General features: G+C 38.4%; 1 protein-coding gene across 6 annotated transcripts in view; it reads left to right on the forward strand.

Moving 5' to 3' along the window:
- The window catches only part of LOC134661331 (nuclear hormone receptor FTZ-F1), a 104,474-nt gene extending 86,272 nt beyond the window's left edge, over window positions 1-18,202 (forward strand). For 3 of the 6 annotated variants that reach the window (XM_063517353.1, XM_063517348.1, XM_063517347.1), the window contains 7 exons: window positions 4,599-5,221; window positions 9,524-9,782; window positions 9,980-10,080; window positions 10,573-10,715; window positions 10,844-10,903; window positions 13,498-13,547; window positions 17,780-18,202. In XM_063517353.1, coding sequence (XP_063373423.1) covers window positions 4,599-5,221; window positions 9,524-9,782; window positions 9,980-10,080; window positions 10,573-10,715; window positions 10,844-10,903; window positions 13,498-13,546 — 1,235 coding nt within the window. In that variant the 3' untranslated portion in view covers window position 13,547; window positions 17,780-18,202. The remainder of the gene's footprint in view (window positions 1-4,598; window positions 5,222-9,523; window positions 9,783-9,979; window positions 10,081-10,572; window positions 10,716-10,843; window positions 10,904-13,497; window positions 13,548-17,779) is intronic. The other 3 variants (XM_063517349.1, XM_063517350.1, XM_063517352.1) reach the window with 3 other exon arrangements.
- Window positions 18,203-24,610: the final 6,408 nt, after the last annotated feature.

The following is a 24,610-nucleotide window of genomic DNA, read 5'->3' on the forward strand; positions in this document are numbered from 1 at the left end:
ATTTGTCAAAATGAATAAGAAGTAATTGTCCCGGATCTGCTTTCTCGTGTGTTGTTCTTGTTGACTTTAATGGTTTATTTAATACTGTGATAACTACAATATGCAGTGTTCGGATAGGCTTAGGTGTGGGAAAAAACGGGTTCTACGGATTTAAACTGTGAACTTTTTATATAAATAAGTATATTTCTTTCTTATAGTGATGTTTTTCATTTCATTATGAAACAATTCTTATTTACGTGCAGTTTTATGGGTTTAAGACACTTTTACTAAGTAATCTGAATTTGCATATTTCACGAATTTAAAAAAATCGTATATCATAACGTAGCAAAAATAACACTATAAAATTAAATTGAGTTGTATAAATGAGAATATAGTCTATCATTTGAACATATTTTTTTTTTCACTTAAACATTATTTTTTGGGTTCAAAGTTGACCTGTTTCGAGATTTTCAAAATTTCAGTGCGTGTTTTCTAATATGATATAATACATTTTGATACCTGATATAATACAGTCGATGATAATAGTTTGATTTTTCGTGTTTTTGAAGATATCCTCGTGCCGCCCAAGAAAAAAAAACGCGAGGTCAGCTAAACGCCCAGTGTGCAATACATGAGACATAATATTTTGAAGTCGTAACTGCCCACACACTTCAAACATTTTTTTTTTCATGAAAGACTCAAGCAGGATTTTTTTAATTTTTTTCTGGGTATATGTGAATAAAAATGAATACATTAAACTGAATTCCACCGTCGTATCTTTTGTTCATTTAAATGTATATATATTATATATATATATATATATATATATATATATTTTTTTTTAATTAAACTTTAAGGCACTTAATCAAACATTGCTATAACGCAGCCTCTGACTATTATAAATAGTTACATAAAAAGCAAAGAAAGTAAAAAATAGGTATGTAATTTTTTTTTTGTAAAAGACTACTTTTTAGGGTTCCGTAGCCAAATGGCAAAAAACGGAACCCTTATAGATTCGTCATGTCTGTCTGTCTGTCTGTCCGTCTGTCCGTCTGTCTGTCCGTCCGTATGTCACAGCCACTTTTCTCCGAAACTATAAGAACTATACTGTTGAAACTTGGTAAGTAGATGTATTCTGTGAACCGCATTAAGATTTTCACACAAAAATAGAAAACAAACAATACATTTTTGGGGTTCCCCATACTTCGAACTGAAACTCAAAAATTTTTTTTTCATCAAACCCATACGTGTGGGGTATCTATGGAAAGGTCTTCAAAAATGATATTGAGGTTTCTAATATCATTTTTTTCTAAACTGGATAGTTTGCGCGAGAGACACTTCCAAAGTGGTAAAATGTGTGTCCCCCCCCCTGTAACTTCTAAAATAAGAGAATGATAAAACTAAAAAAAATATATGATGTACATTACCATGTAAACTTCCACCGAAAATTGGTTTGAACGAGATCTAGTAAGTAGTTTTTTTTTATACGTCATAAATCGCCTAAATACGGAACCCTTCATGGGCGAGTCCGACTCGCACTTGGCCGCTTTTTTATGTATGTTAACCTTCATATCTGACACTAAAATGCTTTATAAAAGCCTCTGAAAAATAGTCAAACAGCTTGCTTAACATAAAACTTAATATCCTTTTTATTTATATAAGTTATTGTATGTTTGCTGTATTTCAGTATCACTTTCTTCGAAACACTTTTTTCACTAAGACTGTAAATATTTGGTTCATCACCAGGAAGTTGATATTCAGGATTTTAAATTGTATTATGTGTTGGCAAAAAGTCTTCCAGCTTGTATTCAACGAGTAAATCATCATGCAGACCTAAAAATAAATTGTCAAAGAAGAACCTTTGAGTTGTAGGTTATAATACTTATAATATGTATTTTTATAACAGTAACGCCCAGTGTGCAATATGATGTACATAATGTTACGATTAAGGAATAAAAATATTGATTAGTGCCTTTGTAAAAAAAATAACAGTATATTTAAATAAAACAAACATTAAGGATAATTTTTATGTCACTCTCAAAACCGAAAAGTAATGATTCATTCAAGATTATTATACCCATGTGTCGTGCGCGATGGCGGCATATTTGAATAATTGCTGAATTAAAACACTTTTCTATGAATATCTGTCAAACGTCAGCTGTCAAAATAGTCGCCAAAAAACTGACCATTCACGACCTCTAGGTGAATTCCAATTTAACGCGAAGATTTAAAACTGACATCTGTTAAACTTTTATGTACAACGTATTGTACACTGGGCGTTTAGCTCTGAATTTAATTTCTAAAGTCTGGGCAGTTATGCTGAGTGTCACTTTGTACAATGTATTGCACATTGGGCGGTACGAGGATATATTAAAATTATATTCCTAGGTCCAATACAAGAATTTAAATCCGAAAATGTCGAAAATGAGCAAATTTTAACGAAACTTTAGTGACTTGGGAATTTATCCCGAGGTATTTGGAGTAAATGATATAATGCACAACGAATACTATAATTATACGTCACTTTTATACATTACTTCTAAAATAGTAGTTTATGCAACAGTGATATAATAAGGGTTCTTAAAATTCAAGGGTCGAAGTTACAAAACGAGACGTAGTCGAGTTTTGTAAAAAAAGACCCGAGAATTTTAAGAACCAATTATGAGCTGTTGCATACATTACTTTTTCTATGACAGCTGCAGCAAAAAAAAAAAAAAAATATATTATTAAAAAAAAGAGTTATTAGTAAAAAAAAAGAGTTATTATTTAAAAAAAATTGAGTTATTATTTAAAAAAAAAAGAGTTATTATTTAAAAAAAAAAAGAGTTATTATTGTAAATGAAAACATACCTCTTTCAATCAAGATGATCGGAACTTGTATCTTTAAAAAAAATAAAGCAGTTGTATTATACTCATAAGATGACTGCTAGCAGTCATCTTATGAGCCTATAGACAAAGCATTCAAATGACATTGCTTTAGATATCACTGTCAGTCATTTAATTGACACATTTAAGTGCTGGAGTAGAAAAAAAAAAAGAGTTATTATTGTAAATGAAAACATACCTCTTTCAATCAAGATGATCGGAACTTGTATCTTTAAAAAAAATAAAGCAGTTGTATTATACTCATAAGATGACTGCTAGCAGTCATCTTATGAGCCTATAGACAAATCATTCAAATGACATTGCTTTAGATATCACTGTCAGTCATTTAATTGACACATTTAAGTGCTGGAGTAGAAAAAAAGTTTTACCATAGTTTGCGGGAGTAGGAAAATGACACCATTTCAAACTTCCAATGGGTGCTGATGGAAAACAAAGTATTAAATTTTTTTATCGACAACGGTTTTTGTTATTAAATGTCTAATACTATACCCTCAATTTTTTTTTTCATAAAAGTCCGTGACCATGCGGCAACACAAAATAATTCATTTCGGACGTTTTCATATGGAATGAGTCGGTAGGGATCGCGGGAGATATTAAAATATTTATCTTAAATCATAAGAACAGCTGAATAAAAAAGCATGTCATATATAAACAAGATAGTTTATATCATGTCATGACCGTTGGATTGGGCAGATCAAATTGAACTGTTATTTTAGTAACAGGAATATAAAACATATTACAGAGCCGGAAAATAACGTGGAATTATAAGGAATAGGGAACAGCATGATTCGCGAACTTCAGCTGTCAATCGTTAGGTAGGTACAGGTAGTAGGTAGTTCGGCGTTTTCACTTAACTACATACATATGAAAACGATACTTTTGTGTTGATTCTTAAGGGGCCCACTGATTAACAGTCCACCGGACGATATCGGCCTGTCAGTTAGAACAAAAAGTTGACGGCTCCGAACAACTGACAGGCCAATATCGTCCGGCGGACTGTTACTGTTACAGTGGGCCCCTTTAACGGCTGGTTAGCAATCGACACAAAACTGACGGTCAATGTCAACCCCCTTACATTTTGTCAGGAAAGTGACTGTTAGACGTGACTTAAACACAACTTAAGTAGCGTTTTAAAGTACAAGTTAAAATGAAAATGCAGAGTTAAAGAGTGTAGGTATTTTTAGTACGAGGTGGTAAAGTTATATTATAAAGATACAGACGTAAAAGATCTGTATCGATTGATGGTAGTCATACGTAGGTATAGGTACCACGTCAACCACGTGCTATATCACGCCGCATTGCAGCTCGTCGATAAAAACCGTTCAACCGCTCGTGGGAATGGAGTAGGCCAATTAAAATCCATGTGGCTGTTCTAACTATGATTATCACTTATCCTTTACCCTATTTATAGTTCGTTTTTTTTAGAATTAGAAAGAACTTGAAACAAGGTAAGCGATTTTGACGTCTTTTAATTGAAAAACACTTTTTAAAAATTAGTAACTATCACTTATGAAAGCAGAAGACTATAAAACATCGTATTAGATTCATAATTGTTACATATTTACCATAACTTATTTTTAAAATGTGTTTTTCAATTAAAATACACATCAAGATTGTTTACATTATTTCTAATGCTAAAAAAAACGAAGTATAATACATTCTGTAAAATATTATATTATCAACTGTTTGTTGTTTAACCATATATCTATACATAACATTTTTAATTGTTACAGCTGTTCGAGCAGACCGTATGCGGGGAGGGCGAAATAAATTTGGCCCTATGTACAAACGAGACCGCGCCCGGAAGCTTCAAATGATGCGACAGAGGCAGATAGCAGTGCAAACACTGCGAGGATCGATAGGAGACGGTAGCCTCGTACTAGGCTTCGGCTCTCCCTACGCGTCGGTGCCAGTGAAGCAGGAGATTCAGATACCGCAGGTGTCATCGCTGACGTCGTCGCCAGAGTCGTCGCCGGGCCCGGCGCTGCTGGCCGCGCAGCCGCAGCCGCAGCAGCCGCCACCGCCTCCCGCGCACGACAAGTGGGAGGCGCACTCACCACACTCGGCGTCGCCCGACGCCTTCGCGTTCGACGCTCCCGCCACCAACGCCGCCACGCCCTCCAGCACCGCCGAGCCCACGAGCACGGAAACCCTGCGAGTCTCACCCATGATCCGCGAATTCGTCCAGACCATTGACGACCGCGAGTGGCAGAACTCACTCTTCGGACTCTTGCAGAGCCAAACTTATAACCAGTGCGAAGTTGATCTCTTCGAGTTAATGTGTAAAGTGCTGGACCAAAACTTGTTCTCTCAAGTGGACTGGGCGCGAAACACCGTGTTCTTTAAGTATTTAAAGGTGAATTTCCAGATAAGTATGAGAATCCTTCCCTAATCCCCATTCCGCTCCCCGGTGTACACCAATTTTGCTGGCGAAAGTGTAGCATCGCACTGCTTAGCGAATTTTATATGTGGTTTTGTTATAGAAAAGCTATGCGAACGATTCTATTCCAGAAGTAGTTATATGTTAACGGAGCGCTAGTCGATAGTGTGAGTCGAGGTTCATGTGAAGCAGCAACGTGGAGGTGCCGGTCGCAATCGATACTTACGCCGCGCCGCGTACGTCCAACTAGGTCAAGATCCCACAAGCGTGCCGCTTGCCGCCTGCCACTGACTGTACGGGGACGGCCAGCCTTTACAAACAAACACATCCGTACCTGCTCCATCATTGTTACCTATGTACTTCCTATTCCTACAAGGTACAAGTTCCATGATGTAAACCCGCCGGCGCCGGGCGGTTTACATTTTAAATCAAGTCATCAAAAATTGGAAATACCAAAAACGTTGGAGACGTTATCGCATCTTTGGATTTTTTACTGGTGAAAAAGTTAAACAAATTACGAAGAAAGTAAATAAAATGTCTACCTGTCCTGTCTCTATGTACTTACCTAAACTCGGTTGCCTATACGCGGTACTAAAATGACGGTTCTAATTTTTTTTGGGGACAATCTTACATTACACTAGATCGACCTAGCCCCAAACTAAGCAAAGCTTGTACTATGGGTACTAGGCGATAGGCGACGATATACATAAGTACGTATATATAGTACTAGACCAGACCTCTCTGAATTGACCAATTTACTACTCAATCTATGAGGTTTTATGCTAAAATGACAGTTGGATTGCGCAATTGAACTATTTAGTACCTAATAGTACCATTTTAATTTCTGAGATAAAAAAAACCAAGAGTTTAGAGATCAATCAGCGAGAGGCAATCGACAGAAGCGGGAACATCGTTGGACCCACGCCGTGGTCGTCGTACGCTTACGCAAGAACCGCAGCCGGTCACGTGGGCGTGCGGCGTTGCCATCCCGCACGACGACAGTTGTCCCTCTCTCGCAGACGGCGTCCATTTTACAAATAGCGATTTTTGTTTCGGCTTAGCGGCGGGCTTGTTTACGACTCGTTCTTAGAAATTAGGACGTCGTCGAATCTCTATACCTACTTTAAGATATAATATAAATACCTTTACACTCCCCCGTGCGTGTTAATTCAGCCCGTTCGGTAACTCCTGATTGTTCCCAAACTTGTCGCATTGCATGCGTCATAGAAAATACCTACGATGATTTCATAATTTTCATGAGGTAATAAGGGTACTTACCTTACGGGTGTTGTTTAGCTAAAAAATAATAACCAACAAAAAGCTAACGTTGTCCAACTAAAGTGACGTAAAATAGGCATGTAGCGCTGAAAACGCTGAGCAATGCGGACTCTTCCCTCCAGCCGCCGTGACGTAACGCGAGGCGGCAACGCTGCACTTTCCCGGCGCACTTGACACACTGGCCGTGGCCGCGTTGCCCGAGAAAGCACTTTTTACCGCGGGCGCGTAACCACACCGGTCGTAACGGAACGCAACCTTTCTTCGCTTTCTCTTACGTAATGTTACCAGTTACGATTAGTCGCTCGCATAACAGCACGATGAACTTGGGCCGCTTCAACGGCCGGTCGATGACGTTGTTTTTATTTAATCATGCACCACACAAGTCGATACCAAATTTAAATTTTGTTGAGTTACTTTTTATAATATTCAGTTCAACGGTTTATGTACAATGCGATGATTGATTGAGCAGGTTTGAAATAAATCGCTACATAATTTAAAAGTTTTGTACACCTATTTGATCGCGTTGTTTTCAATCTTATTAAAGTTGGTTTTACAGGCAATCGGAAATGCAAAAATAGGAATTAACTATCGATACCCTAGTTCACACTCGTACTAATTACGCGGAGAATTTGGTTCAACCGAAATTTTGCGATACAGAGATATTATACATAGATACATATTTCGTACGAACACCGTTCAATATTAAATAAATTATGGAAACTGGAAACCTATGACTTAGCTTAGGGTGGCTTGATTTGATCCGGTGGTGCAGTAATTGTTTGCATGAAATATTTGTTTAGCTACATAGAAATTTTACATAATATGTATCTTTCGAAACCATCCAAAGAATATAGGTATATCTTTTGCGTGCATATTGAGGTCAGCACCACCGCGTATCGTCACCGCTAATAAGTCTCCACAAGTCCACATATCAAATACAACAAAATGTCCGGTACCCTTTTACTGAGACAGCGCAAGATACTGTTTGACTTGACATGACGTTGGTAAAGCTTCGGTACGTGCACTTGAGTGTAGTAACTTCGATTTTTTTGACCAAGTTTTGTATTGTTAATGTTTTCTTGCCATATAAAATATTAGATTTTTCGTGAAGAAGAAAAAAGATTACGTGTTTTTTCTTCCGTAGGTATTCGATGTTTCTTCTGTATGTTCTAAACTTCTTTGTCCCCTTAGTTCCCCTTTCAAAAATCTTAAGAAACTTAAAATGTCTCATTGCAATTTATTTCCAGCTACAAAATTGCAACATTAGCGTTACAACATTTCAATAAAGTCATAATGGCAGTTGCTTAAATGTAACGCTCTACATAACTTAATACAGCCAGACACACATCGACATTTCGTTTGACTGATGTTACTCCTGCCGCGGTACCGTTCGCCCTACATTTGCAGTTATTATATAACTTATACATATTCGTCAACTCTATATCATTCAGTATATTCTGAACGTGTTGTAAATAGTGTCGACCGAAACCGGGGTTTTTGCTGCAACCGAAACTGCTGAAGGTCCGGTTTTGCTCTAGTTTCGGCCGAAACATGAATTTTATGCCAAACCAAAACTTCAGCAGGATACTACCGAAAATATAGTTCCAGCACGGCCGGGTGATTCGACAGTTTTTGGCCGATTCCGAACCTTCGGCTGAATAATGATTTTTATACCGAAACCGAAACTTGGGTGGACACTATATGTAAACCTATTTGAAATGATTTACATTTAATATAAATTGTTATACGAACAGAGAGCTTTCTAGACGAGTGTTCAGTCCCGATGTTAAGTTTCGTCACGTAATCAGGCACGCCGCAATCCATTCCGACTTTGACCTACTTCGCGCCGGCTCTTGTAAAATGTCCGCTGTGAGTGTCGTTGCCGCATTACGCTACATTACACTGGTCTTACTTGTCCCGAATGTCTACATGTTTACAGCGTTTGCTAATCGAGGTCGCGATTAAGGATAATCCTCTGTTTGTTGATGGCCCAATGACCACTACTAAGGCCTTACAAGTTATTCTCCTCTCTTGAATATATAATATAGTATAGCAACCGTGAGTATGTATAGCTCATACTTGCTCATAATACTATACAAAAGTACTGTCAGTCTCGATGTCTGTGTATTTTTGTTATTCTTAATTTAAGTTGCTACATACCCGTCCATAACTTTATTATGTTGTTAAGGGTGATTATTTATTACAGAAATATTTCCGTAAAATCTCAACGGTTTCGTCTGATTTTAAAATGGTACTTACCGTATTCAAGATTGGTGAAATAGTTGTACAAAAATATACACATTAAAAGAATTAAAAATGTAAATAATATAAAATAGGAACACATGTTAAAGAATAAGTTTTAAATTTACAAAATGCATAATTTTTGCACGGGAATAGTGTTGAAAGATCGATTCGAAAGATAAAATATTCTGATTTCGTCGGGCCGATCTCAATTCATCGCGTTGAGCAAGATACCGGTGTGGCAATCGCGCTGAGCTCTAAAATTCAGTTGTAACATTTCGTAAACTGCAAATTTAACGCGCTCGCGCACCGCCCTGTGTTTTCTAATGCAATTCAATAAAATGTGGGTCACGGAATGACGCCGTGTACGCCGGTCGCTGTCAGATACGACCGCAGATCGTAGATAACGTGTATTACAAATTGATTTTAGCAGATCACATTACTTACTTACATTTTGCATCACACGAACCTCAATACTCACAGACCTAGGTCCCATTTTTTTTGCCGTTCATTTAAGCCGGAGTTGCTTATATTTAATAACCGTATAAAAAATAAAGTAACGAGGCAGCTTACATATATTACAGTGTTTTTTCTTGTAAACTGCTAGCGTTAACTTACTAACATTAACCAATAATGAAACTGCTTCTTTACTTTTTTTATGTCTTGTAAATGACGGCAAACTGTCCTCTCTTTTGCGGTAACATTGCAACGAGATCGTGTGCAATGTTAATATTGCAACGCGGCGATGGTTTGTTGCAGGTTGACGATCAAATGAAGCTGCTACAGAACTCTTGGTCGGACATGCTGGTGCTGGACCACCTGCACCAGCGCATGCACAACGGGCTGCCGGACGAGACGACGCTGCACAACGGCCAGAAGTTCGACCTCATCTGCCTGGGGCTGCTGGGCGTGCCCGCGCTGGCCGACCACTTCAACGAGCTGCAGAACAAACTGGCCGAACTCAAATTCGACGTTCCAGACTACATCTGTGTTAAATTTTTACTTCTTCTTAATCCCGGTCAGTACTTTTCGATGTTACTACTTTTTAGTTATTGCCTGATCTATATCGATGTCTGTACAGCCCCCGAGTATTGTTTTTACGCTATCCAGCGAATGAGTTTTTTTATTTTTGTTTTTTATTGTTATTTTATTCTCGGCATTAATCACACTCAAAGGATTAGTTGTCTGTTTTGAAGGAATTTCCTGGCATTTCAGACGTGAGGGGCATCGTGAACGTCAAGTGCGTTCGTGACGGCTACCAAACGGTGCAAGCTGCGCTTCTAGACTACACGCTCACCTGCTATCCAAATATTCAGGTTATTATTATTTTTTATTATTTTTATGTAGCTACCTAAATAAGAAGAAATTAAAGTACCTAGAGTCAGATGGACTCTTCGTGGCACGTGCCGATTCATTTACAATAGACAAAGGATAAGCCATTCGTGGCCAGCTACAAATCGAAAGACTGGAAGAGATTTTCATCTTTGTACTTCTTACTAATTTTATGTTATTTTTAATATGTCTTTTTGTACAACAAAGAGTTTACTACTACTAACATGAAAATTAGTGACCGATAAAGCGAAAACAATGTCACGGTAAGTCTGAAGTATAGTTTAGATGACGTTTGTGTGCGATCACTTCAGCAGTACGAGACACCGATCTTAAAAAAGAATACAATAGCTGAACCACACATTGACCGGTTCCAACTATCGATTACAAACGTGCAAAGTGAAGGTAATTAAGATAGGTAGGCGCGCTTTTGGTGTTATAATAGCGTGAGGTCTGACGAGCACGTCGATTGATTGCAGGACAAGTTCGGCAAGCTGGTGACCGTGGTGCCGGAGATCCACGCGCTGGCGTCGCGCGGCGAGGAGCACCTCTACCAGCGGCACTGCGCGGGCCAGGCGCCCACGCAGACGCTACTCATGGAGATGCTCCACGCGAAACGCAAGTGAGTACCCACCCACCCCCGCCGCCCCTCCCCGCTACCCTGACACAGACACTACCTTTTATGATGTACATGTATACATTTAAGTAGTACCTATTCACATGGAAATGCAACGTTATGTCTCGTTCTAGGCCGAACGGAGGCGAAATGGTTAACCGGAGTGCCGAGCACACGTCGACCCTAGACCGATTGTACGTTACCCTATATCATATGAAATTACCATAATTTTATAAACATCACAATTAGTTACTTTGAACGAGTTGCCAGCATTATTCACCACGGCACCGCTTTTTGGAAACCTCCATTTATAGTTCCTCTTATTTTAATTTCTTAACACAATTATCCCGACTTGGGACATATGTATGTATTATCAATATCATTCATTTGCCTGGCAACTTTATAACAATGCAGTGCTTTGGCAGCAAGTCATTTATTACGCGTGATAACTGATTAGTATAGCTTTTTTTTTATTAATAACATTGGATATGGGGATGGAGCCTAAACATGTTCACATTACGCTGGTATAGTCGGCCCAAGCTACTTCGACGTGACAGTGTGAATGTCATATCATATTTATATAGAAATTAGACGTTTATGATGACAGTCCCACACTTTCTCAATTCAAAGTCAATGCAATGTTACCTTGGTCCGACTCTAGTGATAAATTCCACATTATTTATGTCTGATATATTTTTAGTTTTACCACCTATTTGTATTTAAAATATAAATAAGTAAGTTTATTACTTGTATTTAAATAATACGGTGAAATTTAATCGGTGATCAGGATTTTTCAATTCGGTAATGGATGGCGTCCACATTTATGTAGCACTAACGCAACTAAGTTCTTTTTTTATCATACCTAATTTATAAGTTAAAATTATTATTATTTGAAATTCATTGTCACCCTACCAATGGTTTAGTCTAAACTCTAAAAGAGTTTAAAACCTCTTTCCAAAGTACAACAGCCATAAAAAATTAAAGACTTATGACAAAAAGTAAAGTATAATAACATATGAGATGTCAATTTGTCATTGTCATATTCCCCGCCAAAGCTATGACACTTGTCGTACACCTACTTCCCTTCAATAAAAGTAGGGTGATATCATTAACTGTAATTAGATGGTGAAGTAAATTGCACGTGATCTCGCGCATTGAATTCTATTTAGGTTGGTAATTAATATTTTTCAACTCCTGATCACCGATTAAATTTCACCGTATACAAGTAATTATTATATGTGACACCTAAATAGGTGTGTTTAGTTGTATTTTCGGTTAATTATGATGTCCGATCTTGATATTTATGTTTGATCCGTATCCGTAATAGCAAGTACATATTATTATTACATTATTTCATATGTTAATATTACATCACACACTCATGCTAAATACCAAATACATGTAGATATTTACGGTACATATTTAAGTCACGATTCATGTTTGGTTTTTAGTTTTAACTTGCTGATTTACTTAAAATTGTTATGTTGTATTTAAATTATTATTTAACAAAAAATGGCCTACAGTTCGTAGTTAAATTAGTGACTCTGTGTAGGTTTAATTGAGTTTCTTCACTAATTTCGGGTACCTACCTATATGTGATTTCGTTAAGCTTTCAGTACTACATTTCACATGGAAATTTAAATAATGTTAATTGGGGCTATTGTAGCTATGGGGTTATTATATCATAATAATAATTATCGTCATCCATTTATCTTTTCTATTTTAGAAATAATAACAATCTTCCTTTTTACACTTCCTAATTAAATACTAAAGAATATTAGTCAATTATCATTCACTGAACAAATTAAAATTAAGTAGACAGGCTGCGGAACTGATGTAAATATAATCTGTAATAGAAAAAAACGGACTTATCTTTTATTTAGTTTAGGTATCGTAGTGATTTTCAGGATCAGGGTCCGGGTCCGATTCCGGGTGTCCCAGTCCAAGTCAAAATCGAAATCACCAAATGTGTACTATGCGTTGTTGAAGAGTTCCATTCTAATCATCATCAGCATTTCCACTTTATCAAATACGACAGTTTATAATGTAAAATGCTTGATTTTCTGATGAAAATACAAAAAGTTCTACACGTACCTATGCTATGCCTTTATGATTTGAGGAGTTCCCTCGATTCCTCATTGATCTCATCTTCAGAACTCGAGCTAGTCGAGCTTGACATAAATGTGGTTTAAAAACCTAACTAATTTAACAAATTTTATATAAGAAAGAGGACTAATCGCCAAACGTGAGCTATGTGTCGTTGAAGAGTTCCGTTCTGATCATCATCAGCAGTTCCACTCCATCAAATGTCACTTTTTTGAATGTATGCTTGATTTGTTGTTAAAAACACAACAACTGGGTTTTGACAAAAACGGGACCAATCCGTATGCATATTACATACAATGAAAAAAATAATTTTCAAAATCGGTCCAGTAATGACGGAGATATGAAGTAACAAACGTTAAAAAAAACATACAACCGAATTGATAACCCTTTAGAGATTTAGAAGTCTGTTAAAAATGAGTAAAATTGGCAGGGGCGGGTGGCACCCGTGATACTGAGTGAGATCCAGCGATGCTTGTTGGTACGTTCATCTGGGCGTGTCCCCCGTTTCAATGTGAAGGAGCCCGGAATCCGCTCGGCTACCTAATCACAAGAATAAGCATTTACTATATACACCGACCCTATGTTCCTTCAACTCAAACGGATCCTTATTGTGATTTCGGTTTGTAAGTGAGTAGCCTGCTAGGTTAGATGGTACCTTAATAGATGTGTTGCTCTGTGTCAGGTGCGGTTTCCTGCCAAGCGACGCCATTGACCCGCATTCGCCCATTTAGAGTAAGCATTCCCTTTGCGTTGTTTCGCACCCGCACGGTGTTTGCACGTTCATTGCTCAGTTCGGCTGGAGTCGAGTAGGTTGCTTTCATTCACAACAGTTACAATATAACAATACAATTTATTTTGTATTTTTGTATGACTGAAATCTGTTTTATGACATGGCTAGGTATAATGTCTTACCCCTTTTTCAATTGGTTTACTTTCTGACGGTGGTCTGTGTAAGCAAAGTGTACTCAGGGAACCTTACGCGGATGCCCATGCTCTACTAACTGTAAACCAATTGCAGAAACATATATTTCTATACGGACCTTCTGACAAGAAAAACCTTCAAAGAAACTATGTAGGTATAATAAAAACGCATTTTTCCCATCATTAATGATTAATATATATATCAACTTTAAGTTCCACTTTTCCACCAAGTTCACTTGAAGTGAATGTTATTATCATTAATTTTAGTTTCTAACTTTTTTTAGAACTAAATAAAATAAAATAATCATTTATTTCACATCTTAACAATCCATAGATTTTCTTAGTTTATCTTGAGCTAAGTACTCAACAAATAGTGTAAGTATTTACTTACTTAGTTATTTAACTTACCAATAAAAAGGAACTAAACAACATACAGGTCGCCCGGTCAAAACCACCAGGTGCCTCCATATTCGATAGTCGTATCTATCGGATAATACTTTCAGAAAGCTGTTGGGACTGCTTCTCGCTCGTACCATTAAGGACGCTGAGCGCTTACGCAAGATAGCATGGAACCTGTCAGTGCGCGACTCTGCAAACATCGTCAAGGCTCTGCAGAACCGAGACAGCCCCATCAGTATTCTGAAAGCATTATTATACTGAACTCGGAAAGCGTTTGCGGAACGTCTGACTGTAAACTTTAAAAAGCGTTATTTTAACGTTGTCTGTATAGCGAGCGAACCTGCGTGCAAGCATATTCCCACGAACCGCCAACGCTCTCCGCTCTCTCTCCATGTCCATGCATGTCATCTCTTTAAGTCACCGGTGACAATGTGACTGGGATACGTAAAATGTTACACACTGATTTCTTTACCATTTAGCCTGACAGAAGGAAGGAATATGCTCAGGATTTTTTATGGCCGCTTTAAAAATCATTAGCTCGCTCTTGGAGGGGATATACTTACCATGACCCATGAGCTTTCGTATAGGTACCTCTCACATATCCCAATTAGTTATCTTAATGCACTAATCGATGGCGCCAGTAGAACCTTATCATCTGCGTAGCTTCTATTGTTTACGAACACACACTTTAATGGAGCAACCGACACGGGCACCGCTTAGCTCACCAATCAAAGCGTTAACATATACATTAAATAGCAAGGGAGACGTTAAACCGCCTTGTTGTACTCCACCCAGACTCCAGTTTATTCGACCCAGACAGTTAATCGGGCCATCGTACACAGTTCGTCTCACTTCCGTACCAAAACTTCAACAACTGCACCAGCTGACTCGACACGCCCATTGCCCCTAACTTTTTCCATAACAGATTGTATGAAACTAAGTCAAAAGCTTTGGACAGGTCGAGGAAGCATGCATAAACTATAGTGTTTCCGACAGTTTGCTTGATGCACAGAGTGGCACTCTCAGTTGATAAGCCCTTGCGAAAACCAAATTAAGCGTCTTGCAATTTGACTTGTTCTTCTAAGTGTCTGTTAAGCAAACTGTCGAGTACCTTAGCCACAACCGTTGCAAGAGAGATCGGCCTGTAATTGCCTACCTGTCTTGCTTTTTATAATGGGTACGACAAGTGTTTGCGTTAATTTCGGTGGCAGAAACGTATGCACAATACTTACAGAGTTTAAAAAACATACACAGTACCCGAGCTCGAGACAGTTGCGGCCTCGCATGTTGTACGTAAGGGTTCGATGCTTAGCCCATCATGCCCCGGCGATTTACCTCTCTTCATCGACTTAATCACGCAAGCTGCGTCCTCTGCGCTAAGTGTAAGAGAGTGGCCAGTAACACGACGGGGCTTCACAGCTAACTTTTCATTAGGCAGAGTCTAGTCTGAAATGCTTAGGCTGATTTTAGTGTCACGCGGACCGTCCGTGCGGATCGCTCCGCACCGGACCAATATGTATTCAGTCCAGGGAGCGTTTTAGAGTGGTCCGCGCGGACAGCTTTCTCATACAATTTGGCGGTGCGGAGTGATCCGCACGGACGGTCCGCGTGACACTAAAACCAGCCTTAAGGCCAAGCCACACCGGATGCGTGTGCGTAGACGTGCACGTGCACGTACGCGTCCCGCTGCGTTGTAGAATACGAAAACTCATAAGAGAGGACACACCGCTTGCGTGACGTGTGCGTGACGTGCGCGTACGCGTGACTTGCACGTAACGCAGCTCCGACGAGACAAACCGGCTGCGTACTGCGTGCACGCGTCCACGCAGCGGAGCGGCAACGTCGCTTCGTTGCGTGCAGTGATGACGTTGTGTTTAACTGCGTTCCCTATGAGAGGGCGAACCGAGCAGGTTCGGAGTCGGACACGCACAGCTCGGTGCTGCATAGGTGCTGTGCGTGTACACGCGCAGCTCGCTTGTATTTATTTACAACTCGGTCGGTGCGCGTGCTGGTTTTTAATATGGATTCAGTGATAAAAGAAAAACTAATTAAAATCGTTCGTCAATACGAATGTATATTACAACATAGCACAAAGATTACAAAAAAATACGTCTTATATAAATTTAATTTGGCCTGTGGGAACAAATCGATGTTAGGTATTAACCAGGCATGTTATATGTGTAATAATTGCAATGGCGGCATTAGGTGAGCTGCTTCCATTTGCAACGGGAGTTATAATAACATGATGTAGGTACTGTCGCAGGAGTATTTTATTTTACTGCACGCATGACTGAGCTGCAGCGTGTACCTGCGTGGCGTGTGCAGCACACTGCGTGGCGTGCGCTGCGTGACGTGCGCGTCACCCGGTGTGACAGGGGTGCTACGCACGTCACGCAGCGCACGCCACGCAGTGTGCTGCACACGCAGCCGGTGTGGCTCGGCCTTTACTGAACAAATTGGCAATCTTTAGGGGATCACTTTCACGGTTCACACTTTGAAGACTAGGTTTAGGGTTGCATTTTTTTGTGTGCTTTCAAAACTCACGGAAAATAACCATTGGAGTGATGTAAAAAATAAAAAATAAAAAAATAAAATGTAACAAAAAAAAAAAACAAAAATACTTAAACAACTATATTAGTACCTAAACCTAAGTGAAGCGAGGACCAGTGCCTGATTAGGCCACTGTCCCACCTCCCCGCTACTACGCTCAGGAGGCTGTGGCGGCTGTCACGGACTCTGCGGAGCGTCGCGGCGCAGCGCTTGCGCAGCGTCGCATAAAAACTGTCAACGTGAGCGTCCGCGAACATGCCAGACGCGCTGCAATGCCGCGGCAGCCGCAACAGCACCCTGAACGCGTCAAAGCGGTGATGTCCATTTTTAACAAAATTAGTAACGATTCATGTAAATATAAATACTGTAAAATAGTTTTGTTGCACAAGATTAGATTGAAGATCATTAAATTGATCAATCATTTGCTCGAACATTATTCAACGAATGCACATTATTATTACTAAAACAGGTTAAGTAGGGTAGGGGTAGGGTATGGGGTAATTATGGGTAAAAGATATATGAAAAAACCGGAAAGGTCTAAACTTGAGATATGTACTTATATCTATAAATGTAGTGTAAAAATATAAAATAATACTTACCCAAAAAACCGCTTGATTCACGTACATACATACATACCTACTAAATATCATCAATAAGAATAAGAATAATATTTATTTAAAAGAAAAAACCTTATTATCAATGATTGGCTTTTGCAAACAACAACCGCATGATACATCTGCCTATTAGTTCAAACGCGTACTTAATTGCGAGTCGACAAACCTACAGAAATGAATGAGCTTTCTAATGTTACAGAACTTATAGTATTCGTCGTGAGGCAGATACTAGTACATATATGGTCATACTTCTCATTTATAGGTTTTATTGGGTCTGAATCGCAAAACCGCCGTCATTTCACTATAATACCGGGTGTGAACTGTAGGCAGTACTCCTCAAACTGACCAGAATTATTAAAGAGTTACAGATGTGACAACACAGATAATGTTAACGACATGTTGGCCATATTTTGTTTTCTTGTTTTTTTTTAAAGAGGTGTTATGACATGTATTTACACTGTTGGCGATTTCTGTTTCCAGATCTTGAAGTCCCAGTGAAGGGTAAGGTTAGGACCGAAGAAGCGCCAAGCGCCCCGACACCACATCAGATAAAACGTTGTTCGACAAACTTTACTTATTAACTTAGCTTTAGTTTGTAATTTGGTGTGTGATTAAATAAGTTATTGCGCTGAGCGCCGGCCGAGCGGTGCGGCGCGTGCCTAGTCCGAATACATAAAACAAATATTTATCTACCTAATATCTACATAACATGAATACAGAAATATTTATTTAACAGTATGTCGTCTTAATTCAAATGTGAATCAAAATTATAATAAGCAAATTGTACGCTCGACCGTTCAGAGAAACAATAGGCAAATGAATTCTTAAGTCAAGTCAAATAATACAAATATTGTTCTTGCTTCTTGCGTTTCCTTGGTTGTTTGTTTTCATTTAATGTTTTTAATGGCACTCGGTCGAGCATCAAGCCGGCCTGATCCAGTAAAAACAAGACAAGTCTGTAATTATGAAGACACTTAAATATCGGCTCTAGACTAGACTAACTATAATCTCGCTGGAGGCGTGCTCACCCGCAGCGGGTGTGCGGTTTACTACCGAAATAGGCTAAAGTCAGCCACCTGAAGGCTCATGATTCTCGTAATCCTTTAGAGCATTATCTTTAATCAGATTCCACGATCAACCGTACATGCGATACAAGTAAACGCAACGTGTGAGTAACAGTAATGAAGAGATTTGTGTAACTTTTGGGTCAAATACGGAACAACTATGGTGTATCGATGGCTTGGCTTCTTTAGCATATTCAATGAAAATATTTTATATTGTAAATACATGTCTTAACTGTAGATTCTTTGGACTTTGTTGCTTAGTGAAGAGAAATATTACATACATATTTTAGGAAAGCGTCTGTGATTATAAACGAAGAAATTTGATGAAAAACCGTTTTTAATGTTAGTTGAAAAGTATGTATAATAATAGTTAGTTTTATTACGGTAACTATAGTACGAGTATGTTTGGTTTTGCGCGCTATTCCTGGCGCCGCCTTTTCTTATATATTGTTCAAAATTATAAATACACAAATGAATAATTATTTTAGTAATTTTGAGGCACTTAACAAGTAGTGAAGTGTGTGTTCTATGGTGATATATTGTATAGGTCACTCGGTCAGCACGACGTAGCACGTCGGCGGACTGCGCGTGCGCGGACAAACCCGCGCGCGCGCGCCGGCTTATAGCTAGGATTCACTATTGCAGATTTTATTGAGAGTTGGCATGTAACATTTTAAAAGTTTTATTCTATCTATAAGACCAATTGTGCAAAGTTAAATTCTTGTTTAAAATTAACCCTCAAATATTTATATTTGTTGTATTATAATGTCAAATTATGTTTATCGGCCATACCAGTACAAATTATAATCCTTGTTAAAACTAACTAGCACATTTACAGTGATTAAATATACTTATACTATTATAAATTATGTAAATTAACCTTCATCGTACCTACTGAAAGAAGCCTTAAAAATCATAGATTTTTAAAAGATAATATGGGTACTAGTTTCTACTGGCCAACGGCCAAGGAAAATGATGTATTTTTATAAAAAATATTGTTCTTTATTAACATATAAAATATGTTAAAATGAAAGTACATTATTTCGTATTTTTCTATCATATAGTAGTGTACGTAAAGAAATTAAATGATCAATCTGTAAGTGAAAGTGGTTATATATAATATTGTTATCACTGTGTATTATGTAGGTACCTGCGCTGCAATTTGTTTTGGGATCTTTTATTTTTGTAACATAGATAAGGTTAGTAGAGCGAGGGGCGGGCGCCGCGCCCCGCGCGATACCCCGCGGCGGGCCGCGGCGGCCGCCGCAGCGCGCGCCTCCGAGCGTCGTGTCTACTTCGGATGGTTTTAATACTTTTAATTATTATTAATCGAACATGTGATTGACGGTTTGTGTAAGTAAATGTTAATATTATATACCTATATTATAGTGTCATTGCACCAAGTGCGACGGTACCGTAAGCCGCATCAACGAGTAGTAGATTAGTACATGTTGGGTAATGTTATTTTCATATTTGACTTCGCGGCTCTTGTATAAAATTATTGCACCGTGTTTTATATTTAATACCGTCCAGTGAACACTGTAAATTTATTCTCATGACATATTGTAGAGATTTATTTGAGTTTAGTAATAGCGAAATTTTAAGTAATGATCCAGTGGTAATATACAGACCGAAAGGAACATATTCGAGAGTCTATTAATTAGGTACAGTTTTTTGGCACATGTTTTATTCACAAGCATGGAATACTTCCGTCTTTAAATAAACGTTCGTTATCCAAGTCCTTAATAGTACGAGTATCGGATATAGTAAACACGATAGCACATATAATGGTTTAACGAACACTTGGGGTTTTTGTAATGTTTGTGACACAATACGAAAAGTTCCTCTCGATCTGTCGTACGTCCTGGCCGCCCGAGACACGGCACTAACTTATAATTAGTGATGCTGGTCCGAGTCCCCTTACTAATAAGTTAGTTTGCAACAGAACAATAGTTACCACCTATTGTTGATATATGTTAAACATATATACACATAGCAACCCGACACGTACTGTATGAAGGGTAGTACCTGCTTTAAAATAACTGTAAAGAAAGAGTTCCTTTTAATGTTGTTGTGGTAATTTTATTACAAAAACATTAACTCCTGTATCATTGAACAACCGAATAATATTTTATTGTATATAGGTATATCGCATAAAATGCTTGCAAGTTACGTCGCACGTTTGTTGAACGTCCATCCCCACTTTTGTAACCACGTACGATCAGTTTCAGTTATCGTGTAGCTCTTTCGTTACTAACTAACACACTGCTAGCGGTTACTCGTGTTTTGTATAGATGCTTTATCATTTTATATTCCGTATTCTTTTTATATTTCTAATTATCACTTTAATTTTCATGTAATTATGATCAGGGAGGTTTTGATTAGTGAAGGGATTCTTACGAGTACCTATATCCAGTTTTGGATCTGCAACAAGCAGGGGCTGAGCGGGTGTAATGGTTATATTTATATCATAGTGCAATAGACGTTGCGACTCTTGCGTAGCCAGATGAATGGGGTGCTCCTAGGCTGTGCTAAGCCTGTCCGGGCCGGGTACTCGGTAAGGACACCCGTCTGGCTCCATGGTTCACTAGCTCTCCTACCTTCTTGAATAAAATATCACTTTTAAAACCATTTATACCACAATTTTTGATTCCTTTGTTGTTTATTTAATTTTACCGAATATGTTACCATTTATACAGTATTTATTTGTACGTGATTTTGCAGTTTAATATTTAACGTAACAGTATTATTGTTTTGTACCAGATATATTCCGTGTACCGCGCTAATACGGGAATCAAGTATTGTTGTATCGTGAGTAATAACTGCCATATAGACTACAATGCAAGAGAAATCTAATTACCAGAGTATACCTAACTAGTTGATCGTACCTATGTTAGAATGAATACAATATCATTTAAATATATAAAGGTATATTTATATCTAGGTACCTTATATTTTGAAAGGAGTGAGACAGTTAGTTTGATATAAGTTATGTTCCGGTGTAAAGTGATAGGATATGACACAAGCAGCAGACGGGGTAGCGCGGAGCTGTTGAAGCCTCGGAGCCACATACGCTTTTTATGGGGTCTCTACAAGAAGTATAACTTCTTTTATACCTAATTGTATTTTAATTTTATTGCCACGTTTACTTAGGTCGATCCGAAAACTGCGTTAACCATATGGTACGATACTCGGTCGTCAAATCTACACGACGATCTTGCGTTGGCTCCGAGACGCACGAGTTTTAGGTACAAACATGTATGTTTATGTGATATTATAAATCGCGCGTAGGTTGTTACTTTAAACGTGAAATACAAAACGATGATGGTCCAAGGTGAAGTGCATGGTTACAGAGTGGCGTGCCATTAGTTAGGTAATTGTGTACAGGGTTTGCGACAGTGTTGGTCGGGTCGGGAGACGCCCTTCCATTCTCCACAAGTACAATATTTCCGTTTTCTCGGTGGAACTATTAATTTAGACAATAAACGGTTCAACAATAAGGTGCCAGTGTTCATAAGTTAATTTTAGCTTCAGTTAGTCAGTTTAATCGCTATTTCACTTTTTGTTATCTGCTTATTTTTATCGACAACAATTTCATTATTGAGTAAGAGTTATTCTATACATATAAACATTAAACCTACTATTTACTTTTTAAAGTTAGGTTGTAATATATAGATTAAAGTTGTATTTTAATGTCTGTGTAAGGAATATCTATATTTATAAATTACAAAGTAAGTACATATTTGAAAATATACACTTGGTGTGTTATAAATGTACATTTGAGTTGAGCTGTAAGCGATGAGTGGTCAGGCGGAGTCGCTTCGCTCAGATTCGGCGACGACACGTGCGCGTGCGCGTCGCACACATTCCAAAATAACGCTAATGGTAACGCAACATGAGGCGATCCAATTTGTAAGTTAACCACTTTGTTGTTCATTAACGATAAGTTAGATTTAATCTCAGTCGATGTGTTGTTTAACTTTAATCTGTGTATAGTATTCTCTCGGTTAAGTTTTTGTGAGGACGTGAATTTGAGCGAATTGACATGCCGTTGCCTGGAGGGTTCATATTAGCTAATAAGTCTTTTAAGGCCCTAAACATTAATTTCTGTTGCACCTAACTTTATTTTGCGAGCCTCGAAGTTCTGATTCATGAATATTGTAAATATAGTTAGGTCAACGTAAACAGTTTTACTCGATCTATTAAAAGGTTATTTTATTTTTGATTCTGAATAATGGGCTAAAGGATACCAATGCAATTCGCATTTGCTGTTAGTATGTATATTAAAATTGTTCTATTTGATGCGATACAGTATACGGCTGTTCACGTGTCACTGAGGTCTGAGGGCGAGGTACGCACCTCGCAACTCGTATCATAATATACATAAGTACACCTCTAAGTTACGCCATACTGGCTTCTTGTAAGGCTGACGCATTCTGACTGAACGAAGGCGATGTGATCGCTGTTGTCGTGGCTTCAAAACGGAACGTAGCATCACACTTTTCTAAGCATCACGTTTAACTTGTTCATCCAAACATATGCTTTTATTAACATAATTAGCCACGGGCGCAGTACACATTACTCTATATAATTTGTAAATATAAATGAACGCTAGTAATGATTTTACGCCCATTATTTGTTGTCATTGATGATGTCAAATACTTGATACGATATATATTATTTGTGTTGGGTTTACAGGAAGAAAATAAATGCTATTTCCTTGTTATTCTTTAGGTACCAATACTGTTATTAAAAGTTTATATTTATTGTGCCCCTGTAAGCTCTTCTTTCCAACGCGAATAATAAATATTTAACACAAAACATATAATACAAATAGTTTAATTTTAACAGTGGCTGCTTACCGTCTGCGGTCCTCAAGACGAATTGCCTAGTTGTAATTTTGAATTTAAAGTACGTTTTGATGTCACCGCAATACAGTTTCAGTTAAGGGTGGATTCGCCGGGATAAAGTACTATAGCCACGCTACACTGTGTCATTACCTCACATTACGTCTTTTATACCATTATAAGGTAAAATAGTTAATGTTGTCACTAAATCTTTAAACTTATTTTAATTGTAAATTTTGTTTAGAGATGTCTAAGTTTGTAATTGTAATAAACACGACCTATTTTTAGTCGGCAACATAGATAGGTACATGTGTAGCGGCGCGCCGTCGTTTGGCTGTGTGCCGCTGTGTATTTATTACCATGGTGATCAAGAAACATTGTGAGACGCTCGCGCGCGCCGGCGCGGCGGCGGGGACCCTCGCCGCCCGCGCCCGCGCCGCCCGTTATTGTAGAAATAAATGATATTTTCGTTTACACATTTGGCTTATTATTTATAATATAACTCTTTTTTCAGGATTCAGTACCCAAAGGGTAAAAAACGGGACCCTATTACTAAGACTTCGCTGTCCGTCCGTCCGTCCGTCTGTCACCAGGCTGTATCTCATGAACCGCGATAAATGATGTATCTCTGTTGCCGCTATAACAACAAATACTAAAAATCAAATAAATATTTAAGGTGGGCTCCCATACAACAAACACGATTTTTTTGCTCTATTTGTTGTTGATGGTGCGGAACAATCCGTGCGCGAGTCCGACTCGCACTTGGCCGGGTTTTTTTTTACTCTGGCAAATCCTAATGTAGAAAGGTAGAAGATTGACTGATTTTGATATGGATAATAATCCAAAAACCCGTTATTATCATCATCAGACGGTTTTTTGGTCGTCCGGGTCCGGATTAGCGAGGTCCTACTGTATAATTTCATCGAGTACCTAGCTGTTGTGACGAGTTAGTCACTCCACTACCCTACACTGGCACAGAATAAATAATAGTACTAAGTACAGAAGACTCACTCTCTAACAAAACGCGTCTGTTACGATCAGCACAGATATGGCCGCTAGGTGGCGACAGCGCCACGCGCGGTTTATGGCTTTCCCCAAAATTGGGGCCGAACGGATGTACTTTTAGCTACCTGTAGCAAAGCGACGAAATCGCGGAGTGAGACTGAGACACGCCTGACACCGGCTACACCCTACTATGCGCGTATGGATTTCTAAGTACTTACGAGTACCTACCTACTCACACTGGCATTAGGCGCATTGCTTTTCCAGTGTTGGAATCTTATGGTGGTCAACGAATTAAAACATTTTCCTACAGGTAGGTACATAATAATTTTATTTATACCCTAATGCAGCAGAATGGTCCATCAAACGTAAAATATGAAATACTGCAATGTTCAGTT

This window comes from Cydia amplana, chromosome Z, assembly GCF_948474715.1.
Source record: "Cydia amplana chromosome Z, ilCydAmpl1.1, whole genome shotgun sequence".
Taxonomy (NCBI): Eukaryota; Metazoa; Arthropoda; class Insecta; order Lepidoptera; family Tortricidae; genus Cydia; species Cydia amplana.